This window comes from Carassius auratus, chromosome 21 (genome assembly GCF_003368295.1).
Source record: "Carassius auratus strain Wakin chromosome 21, ASM336829v1, whole genome shotgun sequence".
NCBI classification, from domain to species: domain Eukaryota; kingdom Metazoa; phylum Chordata; class Actinopteri; order Cypriniformes; family Cyprinidae; genus Carassius; species Carassius auratus.
Genome location: NC_039263.1, coordinates 3,065,133 through 3,087,456, shown reverse-complemented (window position 1 = coordinate 3,087,456; position 22,324 = coordinate 3,065,133). Strand labels below are relative to the sequence as shown.

The 22,324-nt window shown below is 39.0% G+C and overlaps 1 protein-coding gene across 1 annotated transcript; it reads left to right on the top strand.

Moving 5' to 3' along the window:
* Positions 1 to 1,390: 1,390 nt before the first annotated feature.
* On the top strand, positions 1,391 to 22,008 carry LOC113038227 (gamma-aminobutyric acid receptor subunit alpha-6). The gene is made up of 10 exons (XM_026195497.1): positions 1,391 to 1,587; positions 1,691 to 1,809; positions 2,048 to 2,115; positions 2,614 to 2,834; positions 3,357 to 3,439; positions 3,526 to 3,669; positions 3,898 to 4,050; positions 13,261 to 13,496; positions 18,344 to 18,591; positions 21,042 to 22,008. Exons 1-10 carry the CDS (start codon positions 1,553 to 1,555, stop codon positions 21,049 to 21,051), a joined length of 1,317 nt encoding a protein of 438 aa, XP_026051282.1. The 5' UTR covers positions 1,391 to 1,552; the 3' UTR covers positions 21,052 to 22,008.
* The last annotated feature ends 316 nt before the right edge of the window (positions 22,009 to 22,324 follow it).

Sequence of the window (22,324 nt, the reverse complement as noted above, 5' to 3'; positions counted from 1 at the left end):
CTATGAAACTGGCAGAATTTAAAATCATGCTGATCCCACATCAGCATGTAATTGTCATTCCCTGACAATGCACACTGAAGGGCCCATCAAATTTGAGATGATACAAATTATGTATGATGGCTTGATGCATTAAAACCTTATGACTGTGGATTAGGATAATGGCCCAGTGTTGTTTCAGTGAGAGGCTATGCCAAGGAGATTGAAACAGCATCATTTGAATAAGCTCCTGTGGAAAGAGCCATCCTGGTGCAGATGTGATCCCATTGATTCTGAGTGAGTTGAGAATGCTGTATCAGCATAGAGAGAGCCATTTTATCACCATTGCATTACATTACTATAAATACTGGACATGAAATTTTATTGCATCAGTGTTTTTGTATCAAATAATCACAAAATAAAAATAAACAATCAGGGTTCATAAAAACACCCATATTTCATTCAAAACTATTGTGCATTATTTGCCTGTGCATAAACTTTTATCTCAGCATACATAATGTTTTGCCTCATTTTTCTTTATGAAATCTTTTGACTGGTAAGTGACCCTGAATTCACCTTTTGAGAATGCAGTTAAGTCTTCTGTAACAATATGACAAAAACAACAAAACCTAATGACAGTGTCTTAATATTATACACTCATCCTAACTGTAAATGGCTGTCTCCATTTAATATAAACAAACACTCCTGAAATCTAACCTAGAAGCTGTTCATAATGTTTTGATATTACATAAGATTAAAACAAAAAAATAATAATATTTTGTATTTTAATAGATGTTGAATATATGCTCCAGTTAGCAAGCAGCATGCTTTAAAACAACGTTCAATAATTAATCTGTAAATATTTTATAATGCCTAGAACTGACATTATAATCTTATTATTATACACTGTAAACAAGGGAGCCATAAAAAATAAAAATAATAAAATAATAATAATAATAAAAGTGAAAACTGTCACAAAAGCTGCTGAAATCTAACCAAGAAACCATTTAAATGTTTTGATATTACATAAGATAAACTCTTAAATGGACTATTTAGTATTTAAATGCTGCCTATGTTTAATTTAAAGCAACGCTGGCAAAATTAAATGGCAAATATTTTGTAACGACTAAACATATCAGTAGATATAAGATATATTGTTTAAAGAGTCATGAAATTGACTCGATTTTTGAATGAACATCAACTAATGATCAAAGTTTGAGACAGCACACCGACCATAGCGCGAACTCAAACAACAGAACGTTTGCGCTTTTTCCCAAATAAATAATTCCCTGACAACTCTATCGTTCTCTTCTAATCTCTCATAATGCTTTATTCGATCATTGTCAAAGTCCTTTGGTTCCATCTACTCCGCCTCTTTGAAAGCGCTTTAGTTTTCCATAAGAGTGAGTCAGAAGAAGCGCAACCCCACTGAGGAACTCCAGCAAGACTTCACGCATAAAAGCTTCGGGATTTACGCACACAAGCCTCACCAGCTCCTTTCGCACACATACATTATGGGACACACAACTAACACTAGTTGACAAGGGGACACTTGGAAAGAGAGCGCGCGCAAAGCATGACTTGGATACGCTCATGTTTTGTCCTGTATTTGTAAGTAGCAATGTGTTTTTATCTGACTTTGCATGCGTGTTTATTTTTCAGCTTTGCTCGTTCGTGTGTGAAAATGGAAATAAAGTTTTGAGTCTGTTTGCAGTGTTGGTCAGGTGTTGGCAAATCAGCCAACCGAGACGAGGGTATATTTGGATAACATTACGCGCATTTTGGACAGATTATTAGATGGATATGACAACAGACTTCGACCTGGATTTGGAGGTAGGCAATTGCTGGAATCACTTCATTTATTAAAGTCTTACTTTGGAAAGTTGAATCCAATTTTCACCAGAAATTAAACGATTATGTACTTTGCAGCTGAGACTTTAACAAGTTCTTCACCAGAAACTGCCTTATCACTTTGCAATCTTATGTTGCTTAAAATATGTGTTATGAATAAACTAAAGATTTTTTTTTCTCCTTTCTTTCTAAAACAAACTAAAAAAAAAATAAACTATAGGTCCTGTCACAGAGGTTAAAACGGACATCTTTGTCACCAGCTTTGGTCCTGTTTCTGATGTGGAAATGGTACGTGAGTAAAGCAATTATATATATTTGATACAAGCAAACATAAATCCACCGTAATTGCATGTTTTCTATGCCCACTGCCTCTAGTCATGCCGGCCCTGGCTTCATTATTCTGACATTTGGGCAGGATGTCATTATAGCAGCTTAGGGATTTTAATCTGGTTGACAATCCCTGACAGTGAGGGTCCCGGCTCGGCTTTCTTTCCTCTGTTACACACTACACTATTTTTCTATAATGTCCAAAGCCACATCGCTTGCCATGTGATCCACTGTGACAATCCGAAAGACAGTATAGATAAGTCCCCGCCAAGATTAGTAAAAAAAAAGAAAGATAAAAAATACCATTCCACAGTGATTGTATACCAGCCTGAATCAGATACATAGCCAATGACACTTTATTACTTTATATATCTCTGCACATGGAACATTGATTTGTGCTGATTTCAAACTCCAGTCACAAAAACTACATCTTATAAAACCTTTAAAACCATTTCTCAGGAATACACAATGGATGTGTTTTTTCGGCAAACGTGGATAGACGACCGGCTGAAATTTGAGGGCCCCATTGAGATCCTGCGTCTCAACAACCTAATGGTCAGCAAGATCTGGACACCGGACACTTTCTTCCGAAATGGCAAACGTTCTATTTCGCACAACATGACCACCCCCAACAAGCTGTTCCGCATCATGCAGAACGGAACTATTCTGTACACCATGAGGTAACCTGCGTGCCAACACATTTGCTCTCCCACTCAAAGATGCACTGCACACTTGCTCTCTAAACTGAGAGTAGAAATTAAACTCTTAATAACACACATTCTTTCTTAGCATTTCACACAAAAAATAATAAATAAAAATACGTTACATTCTATTATACACCATTCACTGGTAACTGTAAATATGCATGTATACTTAACATTTTTAATGCTGATAATAAAAGTTGTAGAATAAATTGTGTTAAAATCAGTGCAAAGTTAAAGATTCATGTAGCTCCAAACCTGTATTTTTTCTTCTGTGGAGCACAAAAGATGAATTTTTGAAGGATGTTCAGTTTCTGGTAGCCATAGTATTTTTATTCCGTACTATGGAAGTTAATGGCTGCCAGTAACTCTTTGGTTACCAACATTTTTCAGTTATCATTATTTGTGTTCAACAGGAGAAAGAACTCACTGCAGAGTTTAAAAAAAAAAAATCATCTTTTATTTTACATAAATTTAATGTGATGCTTTTACTGTAATCAGGTTAACCATCAATGCTGAGTGTCCCATGCGGCTGATCAATTTTCCAATGGATGGACATTCATGTCCTTTGAAATTCGGCAGCTGTAAGTATGTTGTGAAATGGCACATTTTCCCATTGCATGGATTTACTGGTATGACTGACTTCAGTCTGGATCTGTGTCTAATATAGATGCCTATCCAATGAGTGAGATTGTTTACACGTGGAAGAAAGGGCCGTTATTTTCGGTGGAGGTTCCTCAGGAGAGTTCCAGCCTGCTTCAGTATGATCTCATTGGACAGACGGTGTCTAGTGAGAGGCTAAAGTCAAACACAGGTATGAGCTTTGGGACAGATGATTCACTGAAAAATGTGTTCTGGTTTGCCGAGCACCAACTCTTAAAGCAAACCACTTAAAAAAATTGTCATGATTTCAATCAATCTTGAACATATGGGTTGAATATGTGTTGAAATAGGTTTTTGTCTTGAACGTGTTCGTACAGAATCTATGGTTTGTAGTTTAGGATTGCCTATTCCACTAATGTCCCACATCCATCTCTCATAGGTGAATACATAGTCATGACAGTGTACTTCCACCTGCAGAGGAAGATGGGTTTCTTCTTGATCCAGACATACATCCCGTGCATTATGACTGTGATCCTAGCACAGGTCTCCTTCTGGATCGACAAAGAGTCAGTACCGGCCAGAACTGTTTTTGGTAAGCCACTGTATTTTATTTCCTTTTTAATTGTTCCTATGTGGGTCTCATTGTGCAGGCACCAATATGCTAATACTAAAGTGCATGGCATTTTACTGTGTGGACACAAAATCTGATTTGAAATGAAACCTTGTATTTTCGACCTAGTGTGATTTGCAGCATTTTGAGGCACGATAGATCATTGTTTCCTGACGTTAAGGCTGATTCTAAGATCATTATGACCTTTTTTTGGCCAAGTTTCAATGTTTCAATGTTTTCCTCATGCAGAACGCAATCCTAGCACGCACAGCAACAAGCTCAGTGAAAACAACCCAGGCAATTAACAAAGTGATCACTTATAAGTAAACAGTATCATTAAACAGACGTTTGACAGTACTGAATAATTTTACTACGGCTATTTAGACTGTTTTACCTATTTGTTCATAGTAAACAAACTAATGCTGAACGTTATAAGTTGCCACTGATGTCGAATGTGAGGATGCTGTCTATGTAGGCTGTGGAGTGCAAAGCAGTTCACTAAGTCTTGGAACTGAGCCAGAGAAAGCAGAAGGTGTTTGTATTTTAAATACACCAGATTTGAAACAAATAAATCTATATTGGTACAGAAAAATTAAAAATGAATAGTTGGGTGTTAAGATACTGATACTGAAAGTATCGTTTTTATACTATATAAAAATGGTGCCATCATCAATATATATCAAAGTCTTCATAAACAGAAAAGAAACCAGATGCATTTTCTAAGCAGTATTTTATAACTTGATGAGATGATGCACATTTTCTGTTGCTTTTTTATGTAGATCTCCATTGCTTCATTATCTTAATGCACTCTTCTTGGCAGCTGTTGGCAATGCTCCTAAATCACTTAAAGTGCTTGGCCCTTGTTCTGTGGTGGTGTAAGATAAAAGCAAACACACTGAGATCCTCTTCCTTGTCTTCCTCTGTTTGCCCTAATTTCTAAACAGAAACATAAGAACCATACATTTTCAGTGGATGCAAATACAGTATATATTTGTACTGTTTATTTTATTTTAACTTTGAATGAACCAGACTGTTCAGTATCTTAACTTTTACTTTGTCCTCATTGCTTTTTTCAGATGATTAATTTATATGCACGAATGAATCATCTGTCTTTGCGGTCTCCCACTTGTGTTTGAATGAGACCATTAGAATGAGCTTATTGGGCAATTAGGAGTGTATCTGTCTATAACCTTCAGCTAAAATTTTTCTCTCTCTCTCTCTCTCTCTCTCTCTTTATGAAAAACACATCAGCATGAAACAATTAAAGCCCTTGCAAGCTGTCATATTCCATATGTGTAAGATGGTAAAACGTTTCTGGAAACCTATCTGAATTTTCTGAGGAAAAGTTTCTTGTTTGGAGCACGATATACTCCTATGCAAAGATTAAGATTATAAGGATGTTTTGAACTGCAGACACCCAAAACTGAGCATTATGTCATAATTTCCTCACCCATTTTTGAACACAAAAAAATATATTTTGAAGATGTAACACTGGACAGTAGCCATTTACTTCCATTACAGAAAACACATTCTTCAAAATACATATATATGTATTGTTTTCAACAGAAGAAAGAGATTCATACAGGTTTGGAACAACACAAAGCTGAGTAAATCATGTCAGTTTCGTTTTTGGGCGAACTTTAAATGTGTTAATTAAGATACGTTCGTGTTTTGCTGATAAAGTCACAACTTTAGTTTAAAAATGTCTTTGCTCTAAGTGAGGTGTGAGATACACCGTGTCAGAGGAGTTGTTTCTGCAAGCAAACACTGCTCATGTGAAGAGGTGAGCAACCTACAGTGTTTCTCAGTTCTGTCTCAGTTCTAAGGTGAAAGTGTTATTCCCGTGAAAAGAGATGTGAAAGAGAACTTAATATAGTGTAAAAAAGAAATGCAGCGAGAGTTCTAACAAATGACTTGCTTTAGAGAGTAGATCTGAATAGACAGAGGCACTCACTGTCCATATCCATTGTGGTTGTTTCTTCCACTAAAAGCTGAAATAACCCAGAGCATCGGGCTCAGAGATGGAACTGACTGAGGTTAATTTGGATGAACCTTTTGCCCTTAAAAGCATGTTTTTACCCCTAGGAGTTGTGTTTATTTTATACATTTCCATTCATGCTCAGGATCTGTAAACATGTTCTCTTGTAAACAGGATCTGTCTACAAACCCAAATCAAAAAAAGTTGGGACACTTTACAAATTGTGAATAAAAACAGAATGCAATGATATGGAAGTTTAAAATTTCAATAATTTATTTTTCAGAATACAACATAAATGACATATCAAATGTTTAAACTTAGAAAATGTATAATTTTAAGGGGAAAATAAGTTGATTTTAAATTTCATGGCATCAACACATCTCAAAAAAGTTGGGACAAGGCCATATTTACAACTGTTTGGCATCCCCTCTTCTTTTTATAACAGTCTGCAAACGTCTGGGGACTGAGAAGATAAATTGCTCAAGTTTAGGAATAGGAATGTTGTCCCATTCTTGTCTAATACAGACTTCTAGATGCTCCTAGCTCCTAGTTCTCTTTAGTCCGGATGACATGGCATCCCAGTTTTCCAAAAAAAAAAAAAAAAACTTCAAATTTGATTAATCTGACCACAGAACAGTTTTCCACTTTGCCATAGTCCATTTTAAATGAGCCTTGGCCCAGAGAAAACGCCAGCTCTTCTAAATCATGTTTTGATGTGGCTTCTTTTATGACCTATAGAGTTTTAGCCGGCAATGGCGAATGGAACGGTTGATTGTGTTCACCGACAGTGTTTTCTGGAAGTATTCCTGAGCCCGTGTTGTGATTTCCATTACAGTAGCATTCCTGTATGTGTTGCAGTGCCGTCTAAGGGCTCAAGATCACAGGCATACAGTATGGTTTGGAACAGAAATTGTTCCAGATTCTCTGAATGATGACATTATGCACTGTAGATGATGATTACTTCAAACTATTTGCACATTTTCTCTGAGAAACTCCTTTCTGATATTGCTCCACTATTTTTCGCAACAGCATTGGTGGAAATTGGCGATCCTCCGCCCATCTTGACTTCTGAGAGACACTGCCACTCTGAGAGGCTCTTTTTATACCAAAGCATGTTGCCAATTGACCTAATAAGTTGTAAATTGGTCCTCCAGCTGTTCCTTATATGTACATTTAACTTTTCCGGCCTCTTATTGCTACCTGTCCCAACTTTTTTGGAATGTGTAGCTCTCATGAAATCTAAAATGAGCCAATATTTGGCATGCCATTTCAAAATGTCTCACTTTCAACATTTGATATCTTATCTATATTCTATTGTGAATAAAATATAATTTTATGATTTGTAAATTATAAAGTGTCCAAACTTTTTTGGAATCGGGTTTGTAGATATTAACATTTGATTTAAAGCTGAAGTTGAATATTCACTGATTTTTTTTTGTAATTAGATTGTGGAGATGAAAACTCAAGTTATATTTATCTGTGAAAGACATCAGTTTGAGGTTGAAAAGAGTGAATGAGCTATGCAGATATTTATATGAGTGTCAGTTATGAGATTAGAGTCAGTCCATTGACCTATTCAAGAGCATTTTAGACATAAAAATGTTTTTATGTCCCATCTGTAAGGAATTATACTTTCCTGCATTTCCCAAAAGCATTGCATTGTCATTGGTGCAGGGTTTTTTTTTTCTTTTTTTTCTGCGAACTGCTTAGGCTAATGATGCTTTTGGGAATCACAGCTCTGTGTTTTGGACATCAATCAGATTCTACTGAACACCTGAGAAAAGAGCTGTTCGAAAAAGATAGTTCAGAATAATATAACAGGACAATTTATCTGTATGAAAAGAGTAATAATGATCTGGTTCAATTTGTTTGACCATATTTGCATTTATTTACCATTGCATAAAAGTACTTTTACTCAAGCCTTTATATTCCAAGTCTTCAGCAGTCTTATGGTCTCTCTAAGGAAATAGCAATTCTCTAATGTTTTAATTCAATGATGACGATGAGGCTGAGAACATCATCATGCTCCCAAAAAAAGGTGATCTCTCCAAGTGTGATAACTAGTGGGGTATTCTCTCGGTACCAGGAAAGGTATTTTCTATTGTCCTTATAAATTGCCTCCAACAAGCTGTCAATGCCTGCCTTAGAGATCAACAAGCAGGCTTCTGAAGGGGCATATCCTGCATAGAGCAGATTTTTGCTCTACAAGAAGTGATCAAACAATCGCTGGAATACCAACAACAAATCTCACTGAACTTTATCGAATTTGTCAAGGACTTTGACTCAGTGCAAACTGAGAAATGCTTTGTAAGGTAGCCGAGGCTTATGGATTTCCATTTCCTTTCGCAACTTTACCAAGTCTTTTGATGTTGTGTATGGATGGAAGAAGGAATAACATATTGAAATTGCAATTGAAACTGGCATATGACAAGGGTATGTGCTATCACCGATGCTCCTTGTCATCGACTTCGTCACCCGCCACTCCATTGACCGCCTACACATCGGCATACCCTGGAGTACTGGTAATCTCTTGCTTGCCGGTCTTGACTTTGCAGATGATTTTATCATTCTCAGCCCAACTCAAACAGCCCTGAGAGACCTCACTTCTGCCCTAGAAAATTAAGCAGCCAGCACTGGACTCTGAATTAATGGACTGAAGACTAAAATATTTTGCATCGGTTATGTATACTTGAGAGTACCAATTACAATTGATGGGAAAAAAGTAGAGGAAGTTCCAAACATAACTTATTTTGGCAGTGTGGCTTAATGGCTAGAGAGACAGACTTGTGACCTGAAGGTTGTGGGATCAAGTCTCAGGTCAGCGCTCTCTTCCACCTTCACTACCACAACTGAAGTGAGGCCCTTGAGTAAGGCACTGCTCCCCGGGCTTAGCATTACTGGCTACCCACTGCTCTGGGTGTGTGTTCATGGTGTGTGTGTTCACTACTGTATGTGTGCACTTGGATTGGTTAGATGCAGAGCACAAATTCCAAGTATGGGTATATACTTGGTCACATGTCCCTTCACTTTCAATGTTGTCTCCTCAAATGGAGATGCAGAACGAGATGTCATCTGCTGCATCTGCGATGTATCTGCCGTGTTCCAGCGACTTCGTCCAATCTGGAACTTGCCTACCCTCTCTCTGCAGATTAAACTTTGACTCCTGGCTATGATTGTTGTGTCGATGGCAACCTATGCGTGTGAGACGTGGAAGATGACTGAAACCATTGCTCGAAAGTTGGATGTTTTCCACCTCCTTTAATTGCAATGCATCCTTAAGATCACTTACCAGGACCATGTCACAAACATGGAAGTATACAGTCGTGCCTTCACACAGCCCCTCTCTGTGACAGTCAAGAACACTGTTTTCAATTCGCCGGACACTTCTTATGCCTTCCTGACCATCAGATAGTCAAGGTGGCAAGATCCTGGTGTCCTGCAAAAGGGACGGCCAAAAATCACCTCGAAAATAACTTTTATGGAAGATCTGTGATCATTGAAAATTACTATGGAGAATACTTGTTGTCCTATGCGCCAAACAGTGATGAGATCTATGGCAAAGGAAATGATTATCAGTGACACTGTGACATGTTATAATGTAACACATTGTCTTTCCCTCACAAAAAGCTTTTGTATGGCATCAAAAGTGCCAAAAGAGTTTGTGCTCTATGAACCATTATTCTTTTATAGCACTGTAACAAAGTTGAGTCTTATAAAGAGGAAGGAGACTGGGGTTGGCGTACGGGGCTCGTGGGATACTTTATTTAGCACAAATAAAACAAATAAAGAATCGCGCTGGATGTGCGTGCACTTCACGGTCTGTTTCTATGTTGCACTACTACAGTCTTTGTGTCTCTGTGTCGGTAGCTCTCCAGCTCCTTACTCCCACGAGTCCCCAGCTCTCTCACTCCTCGTCGGTCCGCGCTCCATTTCTTAATGAGGTTGAGGTGGTAGATTTGCCGTGAGTCGCCTCTATCTGTTCGTACTACCTCACAATTGAGATCCCCTATCCGCCATGTGACCTCAAAGGGTCCTTGCCACTTTGCCAGTAATTTGGAGCTAGAGGTTGGCAGTAATACGAGCACTTTTTTGGACCCACTTTATATTAAGTGGCCTTAACTACTATGTGCTTACATTTTAATTAATAATTTAGTACAATGTACTTATTCTGTACATACATGTTTTTACATTGTACTTATATTTAAAAAAAAATACATTATGCTTTTGGCCCCTAAATTTACGGGGTATTCCACTATATCCCCATGCACACACCTCACCTTAACCATGCGGACTGTATCCAATGCCCCAGATAGTATCAGGCTTTGATGGATGGAGGTCTGGCTACAACCTGAATCCACCAAAGCCTGATAGGTACCCCCCTTAATACTCTTGAGTATTTGGTAACAATTTGGCCAGTTGGATGGCCAGATCCAGCAACACCGGGAGGTTGCACTGGACCCACTGGGTGCTCCTCTTTGGAGGATGAATTGCTCCAGTACCACCGTGTTGATGATGGTCTTGGCGTCGCTTCCTCCGGCCAACAGCCATTTGCGGCACGAGTCCTGGAGCTGCTGCGCCAAGACAAAGTGTTGGCCCGCTTCGGTCAGTTCCAGTGACCGGAAGCACTGACGGTGTTGCTCAGGACTGAGGCTGACCCTCTGGAGGATGGCTCTTCTTAGGTTGGCAGAGACCAGGAGGTTCGGGACGGGCAGTTGTTCCCCAGCTCTCTAACTCCTCGTCGGTCCTCTGCCGGCTTAAATACCGGTTCCCCACGCCAATCACTGTAACGAGACCCAGATGTTAATTGTCTTTCACTTGATCCACTTACCACCGCTCGTCTCCTCACTCTCCCTACCGTTGCAGACCTCGCTGAACCACGCCTCCCCCGCTACAGGCACCTTTTGTCGATTAGAGCTTGACAACTGTTGTTCATCATTCAGACAGTCACACAGGTTTGGAATACATGAAAGTTAATTAATGATGATTACTGTGAAATATTCCTTTAAGGCATAGTGTTTATTTAGGTTTATTCAGCTCTATCTACAGTGAATTGTATTACTGTGTGATACAAACAAACCTGATCCCTGACAGCTCAGCTTCCCATAATGTCCATTTATAATGGACTCCTGTTTTGTCTCTATAGGGCTCAGTCATCTAGAATCAAGCTTTGTGCTTGCCATAAAATGTTGATGTCTCTATTAAGGCCCGAACATGTTTCATCATTACTGTCCTCATGGCAGATACTCTCTCTCTCTTGAATGTAGTATCTTCTTGGGTGAGAAAATGTATCTAATATCTGCTCGACCCATTGACCATAAGCTGCCCTATAGATCACCCACAGCAGGCCAACATGAACACAGTAGGCCAGTCCTGATGTGGAGAGCTCGGCAGATTAGATCAGTAACACCTTTGCCCTTAAAGTAACAGGTTTTGAGAAGGTGACGCAGAAAGGGTGTAAAACACAAGAGATACCAGATTTGTTTTACTTGTGTGTGTGTGTGTGTGTGTGTGTGTATATAAATTAAAGTGACAGCATATGACTTGCTATGTCATAGAGTTTGCTCTCAACAGAATATAATGGGAGCAGGAACCCAGGCCATTTTTTTCTAAGTCTGTTATGAAAAGATGTCTTCTAATCGTACCCAAATATCAGGTCATTTTGGTGTTTTTACTCCTTCGAGTTAGCTAAACAGCAGTCATCTTGTACATCAGACTTCACATCTCATGGAATTTTTTTCTTGCCCATCTGATATTGAATTCCAGTTTACTTGAAATTGGAAGGCTTTTCTGAAAAGCAATGATTTAAATCAATGAATGAATGAATATTCTTTGGAATGTATGTTTTATCTCATGAATAATGATTATTTATTATTCAGAAGCCCTTGTGGTACTTAACTAATTTATTAATTAATTGCAACGAAATGAATGGCATTGAAAGAAATCAGTAATATAGACAGCTATTACATGATACATTTTGATGTGTTACATAATGACAATAATGTACTTGACTTGACTATGAGGATGCAATGTGAAATCACATTATATTTTTTATTATTGGTTTTGTATGTATAATTTGTATACATACAACATTATAATGCAAATTGTATACATTTATTTATGTGGGCGCATTCCAACTGTATGACATATAAAAAGGCCATTCTTGTCTCATAAAATAAAAACCCCTTGCCTTTGGATGACTATTCTATACATCTATTTTATTAAATGGATCAACACTTGACAAAAAGATGTGTTGCTTTAGATGTAAAATAAATGATCACAAAGCTTATTTAATAATGTTCTCTGATATATTTTTTGGGAAAATCCCTTTGAATCTCAAAGGCTTTTAAGCCCTTACCGTACTAATGCCTAATATTTATCCTGAAGCTATTCCACGAGAGTTCATGCAGAGCTTTGAGTAAATGACCTATTCAATAGAGCCAAGATGCACCAGCAGCCCATCGGTCTCTATGATCCATTATAAAATGACTGTAATGACATCAACAACAAGAGTACAGAAAAGAGGCCAACCAAGAGACAGAACTGAGTCTACCAACATGACATCCATATATGAACAAGACCAGAGCAGAAATACAAGAAACACAAAACACAATACAAATTGGGGTAATAGATTAATATAGAACGTATGCAAACCATCAGGGGAAAAAAATTAACAGATAGCAAAACTACAAATTGAGAGTACAAAGACACAGAACCACAACACGTCTCTTGTTGGACTTGAGATGTAACATCTAGCATCTAGAAAGATATAGGTTTCAAACTGTTTCATCTTCTTTATAGCCCTGCATTTTCTTTCTTTCTTTCTTTCTTTCTTTCTTTCTTTCTTTCTTTATTTATTTATTTATCCAGTTATTTTCATTATCATTATATTGTATCTAGATTCTGTGTTTTAGATTTCTATTATCTTGAACCCTATTGGGGTGGGATAGGTTTGGGTTGGTTTTTAGGTTTGTATAAATACAAATTTTAAATATATAAAACATATTTAAAAATGTTAAATAAGAATTCATCATTATTCAAAAGGCTTTTATCCATTTTTGGTGTCAGTTGTGAATAATAACAATAACAGAATTTTCATTGTGTTGAACTGAGGTAAAGTTTAACCTAATCCACTGAGAAGTGAACAGAATTTTTTTACCAAGACTTTCTAAAATCAGTCAAGCTAACCGGATTTTGTGTTCATGTGTCCCTGACAGGCATCACCACAGTACTAACCATGACCACGCTGAGCATTAGTGCTCGTCACTCGTTACCCAAGGTCTCCTATGCAACTGCCATGGACTGGTTCATCGCCGTCTGCTTCGCATTTGTCTTCTCAGCCCTTATCGAGTTCGCTGCTGTCAACTATTTCTCCACTTTGCAGGCCAATAAGGAGCTTCGGCGGGCAAGCATGGCTTGTGCTGCAGTCAGAAGTGATGGAGAACTTGTTACGGTAATTCTTTGTACCTCCATTCACTCCAGCCTCTCTTCTCTCTCCCTTTCATGGTTCGCTCTCATTTGAGCTGATAACAGGCACACTAGACGAAAGGAGACAGCCAGTGGCCTCCCTAGCCTTTTTACTGCTGCAGATTATATAATCAGTTCAATGTAACAAAACATCCAAGCAAAAGCATGCCAGGCTCAAAGCGAGGAGATCTATCCTCTGTGTCTCTCATGATTGCTGGAGGCGGTAGACGCAATGCCATCGTACACTTGCCCGGAGCAAGTAAATTACTGTGTGAAGTCACAGTTCCATCATGTGTAAAGTCGCAGGCATAATGACAGAGACTGTGGCTCGGATTTGTTCAGAATTGTAGGAGTTTGGAAGTGGTTAGCTCAGCTCAACCTTGACTTTATTAAGACTACCACTGGCTTCTTGGTGGTGTAAAAACAAATCTACAGTAATTGGCTCATGACATGATCGTCCCATAGTGTTTTGTACACCAGTGTTATTTGCACTATTACCAGATAATACATTTTCCAGCAGGTTTCCTGAATACTCCACTATTAATAGAACAAACCAATAGGCTTGTCCCAAACTCACCCCACTGGTTGAGAAATGTTGTATTGGCTGGGATCCTTAAATGTTTTGAGTGGCATTTTACATTCATTTGTGATCAGCTTTTAATTTGGGTATCAATTCTCACTATTAACCGACTATTAACTCCAGCTTTTCTTTCAGTAAGCTCTTAATTTGCTCAGTATTAATAGTCAGTAAGATAGTTGTTAAAGGGTTAGTTCACCCAAAAATGAAAATTAGCTTGTGTTTTACTCGCCCTGAAAGCATCTTAGGTGTATATGACTTTCTTCTTTCAGACAAATCCAGTCATAGTTATATTGAAAATTATCCTGGCTATTCCAAGCTATATCGCTGTAGTCAGTGGGTAATGCAGTGGAACAGTCCACATTCATCAAATGAAGATCACACATTCATAATAAAACATGCCTCAGTTGGCCCCCTGTAGCGAATCCATGTGTTTTTGTAAGAAAAATATCCATATTTCAAAATAATAAATACTTTTCTCTCACTTCTGTTATCTGTCCATTCTGGTTGATGATGTAGTAAATAATATGCGCAGCGTGCAAACCTCTGAGGTATGCTAGTCTCGTGAGTTTCTTTATAGGAGCAAAATAAGCAAACCTTCCTTACTTTAGCAATGGAAAACCATTGTTTTTGCTCATGTTAATTTATTTAATCCCAGGTATTTCCTATGTGTTTCATTGATCCCAGGTGTATCTAGTCTGTGTATAAATAGTGTTTCCTGCTTTGAGTTTGCTGTCGGCTGTTAAACGTCTTCTTAAATGTCTTCTTGAGATCCTGTGTTTCCCCACCGTGATTATATAAAAAGTATTGTTGAAGAAATCTCCAGCATCTCCTGCGTCTTCTTGCTCCTCGATCCCCGTATAATATGACAGAACAGCCGACCTATAAAGTAAGCAACACCTTTTTTTGTGTTTTTTTTTTTTTTTTGTTTTAAAAGTATTATGTTATTCTTTTTGCGTCATAAAAGTGGATGAATGAGCGATGCATATCGCCGTGGCTCAGGAGAGCCCCGACCTGATCTGTTATGCAAGGGCAAAAGTTTGTGCCGCTCACTCTTGCCAGCTCCCTCGAGGGGGAAACCCCGGTGACGCTTTTCCGGATCGGGATGACATATCATTGCCCCGCGGAGCTCCCAGACACCACCAACTTCGGCTGGAAGGAGGCAACCATCCCTTGTCTAGAGAGCCTCTGATCCCGATCCGGGACCCATCTGACAGCATTTTACTATTCTAGTCAGCCTGCAGTTCCTGTGTCAAGCCCACCGTCCACGGCCCACCCAACGGACATTAATATGGCAAGCCCAACGAACATAAATGCGCCAAGCCAGCCATTCCCAAAGCCTTCAAGAGCGCCCTCAAGTGTCCTTAAGTGCCCGCTCCTCCAATGCTCCCTCCAGTGTCTGATCCAACCACATATCTCACTCTAGTGCCCACTCCTCATAAGCAACTTCCAAAGCACCCTCCAGTGCCCTCTCCTTGATATCGCCTTCCAGAGCGTCCTCCAGTGTCCACTCCTCGTAAGCACCTTCTAGAGCGTCCTCCAGTGGCCTGCTCCTCATATGCACCTTCCAGAGTGCCCTCAAGTGCCCACACCTCCAAGGCTCGCTCCAGCATCTGCTCCAACCACATAACTCACTCTAGTGCCCGCTCCTCGAAAGCACCTTCCAAAGCGTCCTCCAGTGCCTGCTCCTCGAAAGCGCTTTCCAGAGCACCCTCCAATGCACACTCCTCCAGAGCTAGCTCCAGTGTTGTCCCCAGAGCTCACTCCAATGTCTGCCCAGGCCAGTGTTGGCCCAGACCATGCCTTTTCCCCCCGATCCAGAAAAGAAAACTAGGGGTGAGGAGAAAGGTGTCTGTCCAGGCCCCAGAGTTTTCTCCAGTTTCGGCCCAGTCCCAGAGCATAGCCCAGGATGGGCTCCTGTTCCTGTGTTAAGCCCAGGATGGCCACTGTTCCAGAGTTAGTCCTAGGATGGGGTCCTTTTCCCGAGTTTAGCCCAGGATGGACTCCTGTTCCTGAGTTAAGCCCAGGATAGGCTCCTGTTCCCGAGTCAAGCCCAGGGAGGGCTCCTGATCATCCGTCAAGCCCAGGGAAGGCTCCTGATCCCCCATCAACCACAGGGAGGACTCCTAATTCCCAGTTAATTCCCAGGGCACCAGGCCCCGAGTACAGTGCTGTAAATTTCCACAAGTATTTTTTTTATTTATTTTTTTGTGGGGGGATGGGGGTATTAAGGCTCCAGCTGTAGAGGCCGAGGTGGGGGCTGTGGCTGTGGCCTTGACGGCTGTTCCACCATGGCCTCCCAAGTCCCCTGCTCTGCCATGGCCCCCCGAAGGTGTAATGCTCTGGAGGCCCACTGTCCGTGTCTGTCCTGATGGACAAGTCAGACTCTGTCTCGTGTTTTGTGTGTGTTTTTGCTTATGCTAACTGATTTCATCCCAGGTGTTTCCTATGTGTTTCATTGATCCCAGGTGTGTCTAGTCTGTTCTCCCATTTGTCTGTGTATAAATAATGTTTCCTGCTTTGAGTCCGTAGTCAGCTGTTAAAAGTCTTCTTAAATGTCTTCTTGAGATCCTGTGTTTCCCCATCGTTATTATATTACATTTTCATGTTTAAGAAATCTCCAGTGTCTCCTGCATCTCCTTACTCCTCGATTCCTGTGTAACATGACAAAATCGAAATGCTCCACATTTTACTTTGCAAATCCTTGGTTTGTAAAATTTACATTTAGCAGATGCTTTTATCCAAAACAACTTAAAGTGCATTCAGGCTATACATTTTTTTAACAGTATGTGGGTTCCCTGGGAATTGAACCCACAACCTTTTGCACTGCTAAAGCAATGCTCTACCACTGAGTCACAGGAATACTTCTACTTCTTTTATACTTCTAAATCTTCTCACATTCTTTATTTGTCAAAAATAACCTTATGAATGGTTGTGTGGTCCAGGGTCACATATGATGGCTCTTTCTGAGAACAGTGCAATGGTGCACATTGATCCCAGAGATGGGGAAACAAGTGTTTGAACATCCCATTGCCTTGGGTATTTAGTCTGAGTTAGGTGCTGCCTGTTGCAGAGTCAAAAATAGCTGCGTGCTTATGGCAGCGTGAGCCAGGTGCTCCCTGGGTGACACAGTGATCTGCAGCTGACACTCACAGCTTGGAAACCTGCTCAATGATGAAACCGAGTCAAAGCTACTGCTCCATGCCAAAACTTTCCTCAGCCGGAAAAGGGCTGAGGCGCTGTGAATGAAATCCATAAATAGCCTTGTTCACTTAGAGAGAAAGACTAATTTAAAGTTCATTTCACAGATCTTATTGTTGCCCAAATGCTCTGAATATCATATTTTGTGGTTATGACCTCTTAATAATAATAAAATTATATATAATAATTGCTTTGTTGCATACAACAGTTCAGTAACACTTTGGTTTAGGGACTAATTCTCACTGTTAACTAGTTGTTTATTAGCATGCATATTACACGCATGTTAGATGTTTATTAGCACTTATAAAGCACAAATGAATGCCTTATTCTGTATGAGCATATTTTGGATCCCATATTCTACGCCATACCTAAACTTTACAACAATCTTACTAACTAATAATAAGCAGCAAATAAGGAGTTTATTGAGGCAAAATTCATAGAAAATAGTTTGTAAATAGTGAGCTTTGGAACTTAATATGAAGTGAGACCAACAATTCAGAGACATTAACTGGTTGTACTGTAGATGTTGAGTTAGCCTCCAGGATAACATAACATAACATAACATCATAAAATAAAATAAGCTTTAGATCACGGTGTTAGAAGATACATCGGATCCTTGACATAAATAAATATGTGTCCAAATAATAGCAAGGTGCATCAATTAACAATGCATATACAATTGGAAAATTGATATTTTAATGGATCCTTTTTTTTATCAAGTGTGCTTTAATGCAGCAGTGTAAATCAACACTAGTACATATTGCTACTACATCACAAAACAACTCTCCCTAGTGTCTTTAAAGTGTTTTACAACACATTTATCTTTGCAACAAAATCAAAAGAAATGCTATCAGGGTGAATAATATTATTTTGGTGTTGCATTCGTTTGTTTGTGTCACTGGAGCAAAAAGGATCACTGTAAAAACATTTTCTGTGGTCTGTCATTAAACCAGCTGCACTGTTTCCTTTCTAGTCTGCGTTCCAGGCTTAAATGTGAAAAGTGTCACTTTGATAACTGTTTGCTTGTCCTCACACATGAATCTGTCTGTGTGTAGAATCCTCTGGACCCTGGAGGTGTGCTGAAGAAAAGGCTGAACTCTGTCTCTCAAAGAGATGCTCCTGAGAGGTTCTCCAGAGCTCCACAGCCTGATCTCCATCAGCAAGGCTCCACTGTCCCTGCCATCAACACGCTCACAACTAGTATTATTGACAAGTACTCTCGCATACTTTTCCCGCTGTCCTTCGGGGCCTTCAACCTGGTCTACTGGATTGTCTATCTCACCAAAGACACTATGGAATCCAGGTAGGAATCTGCTCTGTTGGTTCGGTAGAGCTTGATTTTCATTCTTTTTAAGAATGTAAAGAAATGTGTGGGTCAAAAATAGCTTTTTTGTTTTTCTTTTGACACGGATGGTCTATGCTTAAAAACTGGCTGTGTACCACTTGTATTAATCAGAGTAAAATTGCACTGGATGTGTATCTGCACACACTCACATCCCGAACGTTCTTATCTAGTTACTTATTAAAAACATACATTTTCAAAAATGAACATAACTGCTTCAAATGTATTTCTTTTTTGGTTATCGATCTGTGTAATTTACGTTGTAGAACAAAACGTTGAAGTATCGTCAAGTTATGTTTACCACAGGCTTTATTTTACTCATAAATAAAAACATTGTACAGTAGTTTAAATATCTCAAATATGCTAATAAACTGAAATGATTAAGCGTTGCTGTACTAAAACATTCTTGACAACTGAGTCATTGTTTTCGTAATATTCCAGACATAGATAGTGCAATAGTCCAATTTGGACAAAGACTTTTGTTCCAAGAAGTTCATTTACATTTATCTTTTCATTCACAAAATGAAGGTGGGTCAGATTTTCTCTGTCCTCATGTCACCTTTCTCTTCTCAAATCCAGAGGGAAAAAGAATGAAAGAAAAAGGCCTCCAAGCCTCCACAAAAGTGCTGTCACAGGACAAAGGGAACATATAAGATATCTCCTCTCTCTCAGTTCGTCTGACACAGAAAGTGAAGTGGGCACTGCCAGCCTGCCGGTGGCTGTTTAATGAATAGTTCATTCAGGAGCAGACATTAAGGCAGGCTGGTGTGTACGCACACATACTGTATGCGGCAGTTTCACAGAAGCTACCTGCGGGTGATAAGCTCTTCGCTTCAGTGGAGTGCCTGACGCTTTTCTCATAAATCAAAGGCAATAAATGTCAGCGCAGCCCAAAATCCCCCATTTTCCCATCTTAACGCCGGCCTTTGCCATAACTTTGGTGTAATGATCATTCAATTACTGCCCATCTACGATATGTCAGGAAATGCTGGATGTGAGAACCAGAGATGCAGATTTATCATATCTCTATGGGTCCTCACTCACATAGCACAGTCTGAGGTACTGTAATAGAGGTTTATATGTTTCTGAATACAGTTATTACATATGTCTTTCCAGGTCAACCAATTATTTGATTGATTTACTGATCGATCGTATATACTGATGTAATTTAAGTGCTGTGGGTACCTACTCTTGTATTTGTTTATTGATTTATTCATTTTCAGCACCATACTAACATGATTTACCTGTAATAAAGAATTTATTATGCCATGGCTGGATCTTTCATTAGGACAATGATACAAACAAAGCATCAACATATATATATATATATATATTTATTTATTTTGATATAGATGATGACATACCTTTAATTACAAAGGTCAAAAGAAAATGCCACTGTGAATCAATTTGAGTCAAATATGACCTCATATTAGGAAGGCATTTTTTTTTTTTTTTTATCAGAATTGTTTTATAATTGTCCAGCAGGTGGAAAGAAACATTTCCAGTCCAAATATTTTTTATTTTATTTTTTATTTACTTATTTTTTGCTTTAACCCCTGGGAGAAGCACCAACATGCACCTTCGAATGATCTGGAAAATTTGGTCTCCGATATCTTGTTAGGTGTTCTCCAACCTCATTATAGGAGAAGACTCAGAGTTGTTATCTTGGCAAATGGCGGTTGCCAAAAAGTATTGAATAAACATGTATTGGAAAAAAATATCAGGTCTGTCCCTCAGCATTTGATTTTGGGTTTGTTACTTTTTTGTATTTACATATACGTATCTATAAGTGCAACTTTTTAATAAATTAACAAGATAAAGACACCAAACAACATAGTAAAAATACAATCCCAATTAAACAACAGCTTAACATAGGTAAATCAAGATAGATGTATTTATCTATCCATCCATTCATCCACCCAGAATTCTCCCATTTTCACTCTGACTGCAAAAACCAGGCCTGCTGCATATCGAATAGAGTCTGTATCCAAAACCTGTCAACGCAAATAAGCAAATCTATGGCTGTATTGGAACATAAAAAAGAAACATTCTCAGTCATCTGTACTGGATAGGCCTTTTGCTTTGTTGATGAACTCTAAACAGTGTGATGTAAAATCAATATTATGTGCAGAATACAAGCGGACATTCAGTTACATTTGCTAATAGCGGTCAACACAGTCGTCTTCAAGCCATGTCAAATGTGGTTAAAAACTGTTTTAAACTGTTAAACCTGTTATCTGAGTTAAAAGGTTATGTTTATGCATCTATGATGTGTTATTTGTTACCCATAGCTTCATACAAGTGAATCTTTTTTCTTTACACTTGGTGCTTAAGGTCCCTTCCTTTTCCCCTTTTTTTCTTATCTTCTCTCTCTCTCTCTCTCTCTCTCTCTCTCTCTCTCTCTCTCTCAGGGAAGTGTGAGCCCTGTTAGAAATCACAGAGAAGGGGGACTGAAGACATGGCCATCTATTAAACTGGCGAATGCATAGATGAATGGATGGATGAGAGACACATTCAGGATCTGCTGCTGAAGATATAACTGTGATTGTGCTGAGAGGGGACAGTGTTGACTCTTCTTCACCTTTGCCCCTTCCTCTCTTCCAGCCCGATAGCATGTATTGACCTCTCATCGCATGAAACTCTCCGACTGCAGAATGATTTTCCTCCTCCCCAAAGACAGTCAAGGTGCAATGGCAGTTATGCCACACTTGTTTTGACACTGTCACACGATTACAAAAAAAAAAAAAAAAAAGATTTCTGCAGACACTCACAATAATGTGCCGGTGAGGCTTTCTGGCAAATGCAAGCTTTACAGCAGCCATAGGGGCTTTCGCAATGGAGCAACCTTCTCATAGTTCCTATTGGTGGAAGTAGTGTTGTCACACAGTGCGTGAACACAATGGCCAATCAGCACTGTCTAAGAATCTGCTCAACAGCTCAACATTTCATTAGTATAGCAGTCATTACGTTTGACAACACTAGGTGGAAGTTCCCACTTTTCCTATTTTAGAGTAGGTTTTAACAGTTCTATAGGGACTATCAATGACATTAGTATACACTGATTGGCCAGACGCATACAAAACACTGGTTACCTGCCATTTTTTAAAAGCCATGTAAAAATATTTACCTCACAAACATGTAAACCAGCAATAACGAAGTTTACCTGTTGTTGGCAGTATTGTGTTCTTTTCTCTGTCTCAGTTATATGCAGCACTTCAAGAGATTTAGTCATCTTTTAATTTTCTTTCAATCGCATAAATTGTGCATTTACATTCCATCTCCATTATAACGAAACCCACGACACACAACAAAAACAGCTCCGATCACGGCGTCCTCCATTCACCGGTTGTTGATGTTTGTAAATGCAGCTCTTAAAGACATCGCGGAAAATGGCCAAGGTGGGAAATTGGTTCTCTAGGAAATATCATAGAACTGAGTTCCTTGAACTATGTGGTGCGAAAGCTCCTAATATTACTTTAACCCTGAAAAGAAGCACCAAGCAATGCAAAACTGTATTAAGGCCAGTCTTTGCTATAAAAACTCTAGTTGATTTGTCATAAGTAACAGGGACAGTGTAACATTCTACAATTACAAAAAAATAAAATAAAATAAAAATGTATCTGTTGGATAAGAACTCAATGACAAGTGATTTAATTTATGCATTGTTATCAATGAAACATGGATGCATTATTAT

Bases quoted from the DNA above. Each gene is read 5' to 3' on its own strand.
- LOC113038227 (XM_026195497.1), top strand. From the start codon at position 1,553: ATGACTTGGATACGCTCATGTTTTGTCCTGTATTT. The intron at 1,588-1,690 runs GTAAGTAGCAAT...GTCTGTTTGCAG, and splicing joins TCATGTTTTGTCCTGTATTT to TGTTGGTCAGGTGTTGGCAA. The intron at 4,051-13,260 runs GTAAGCCACTGT...TGTCCCTGACAG, and splicing joins ACCGGCCAGAACTGTTTTTG to GCATCACCACAGTACTAACC.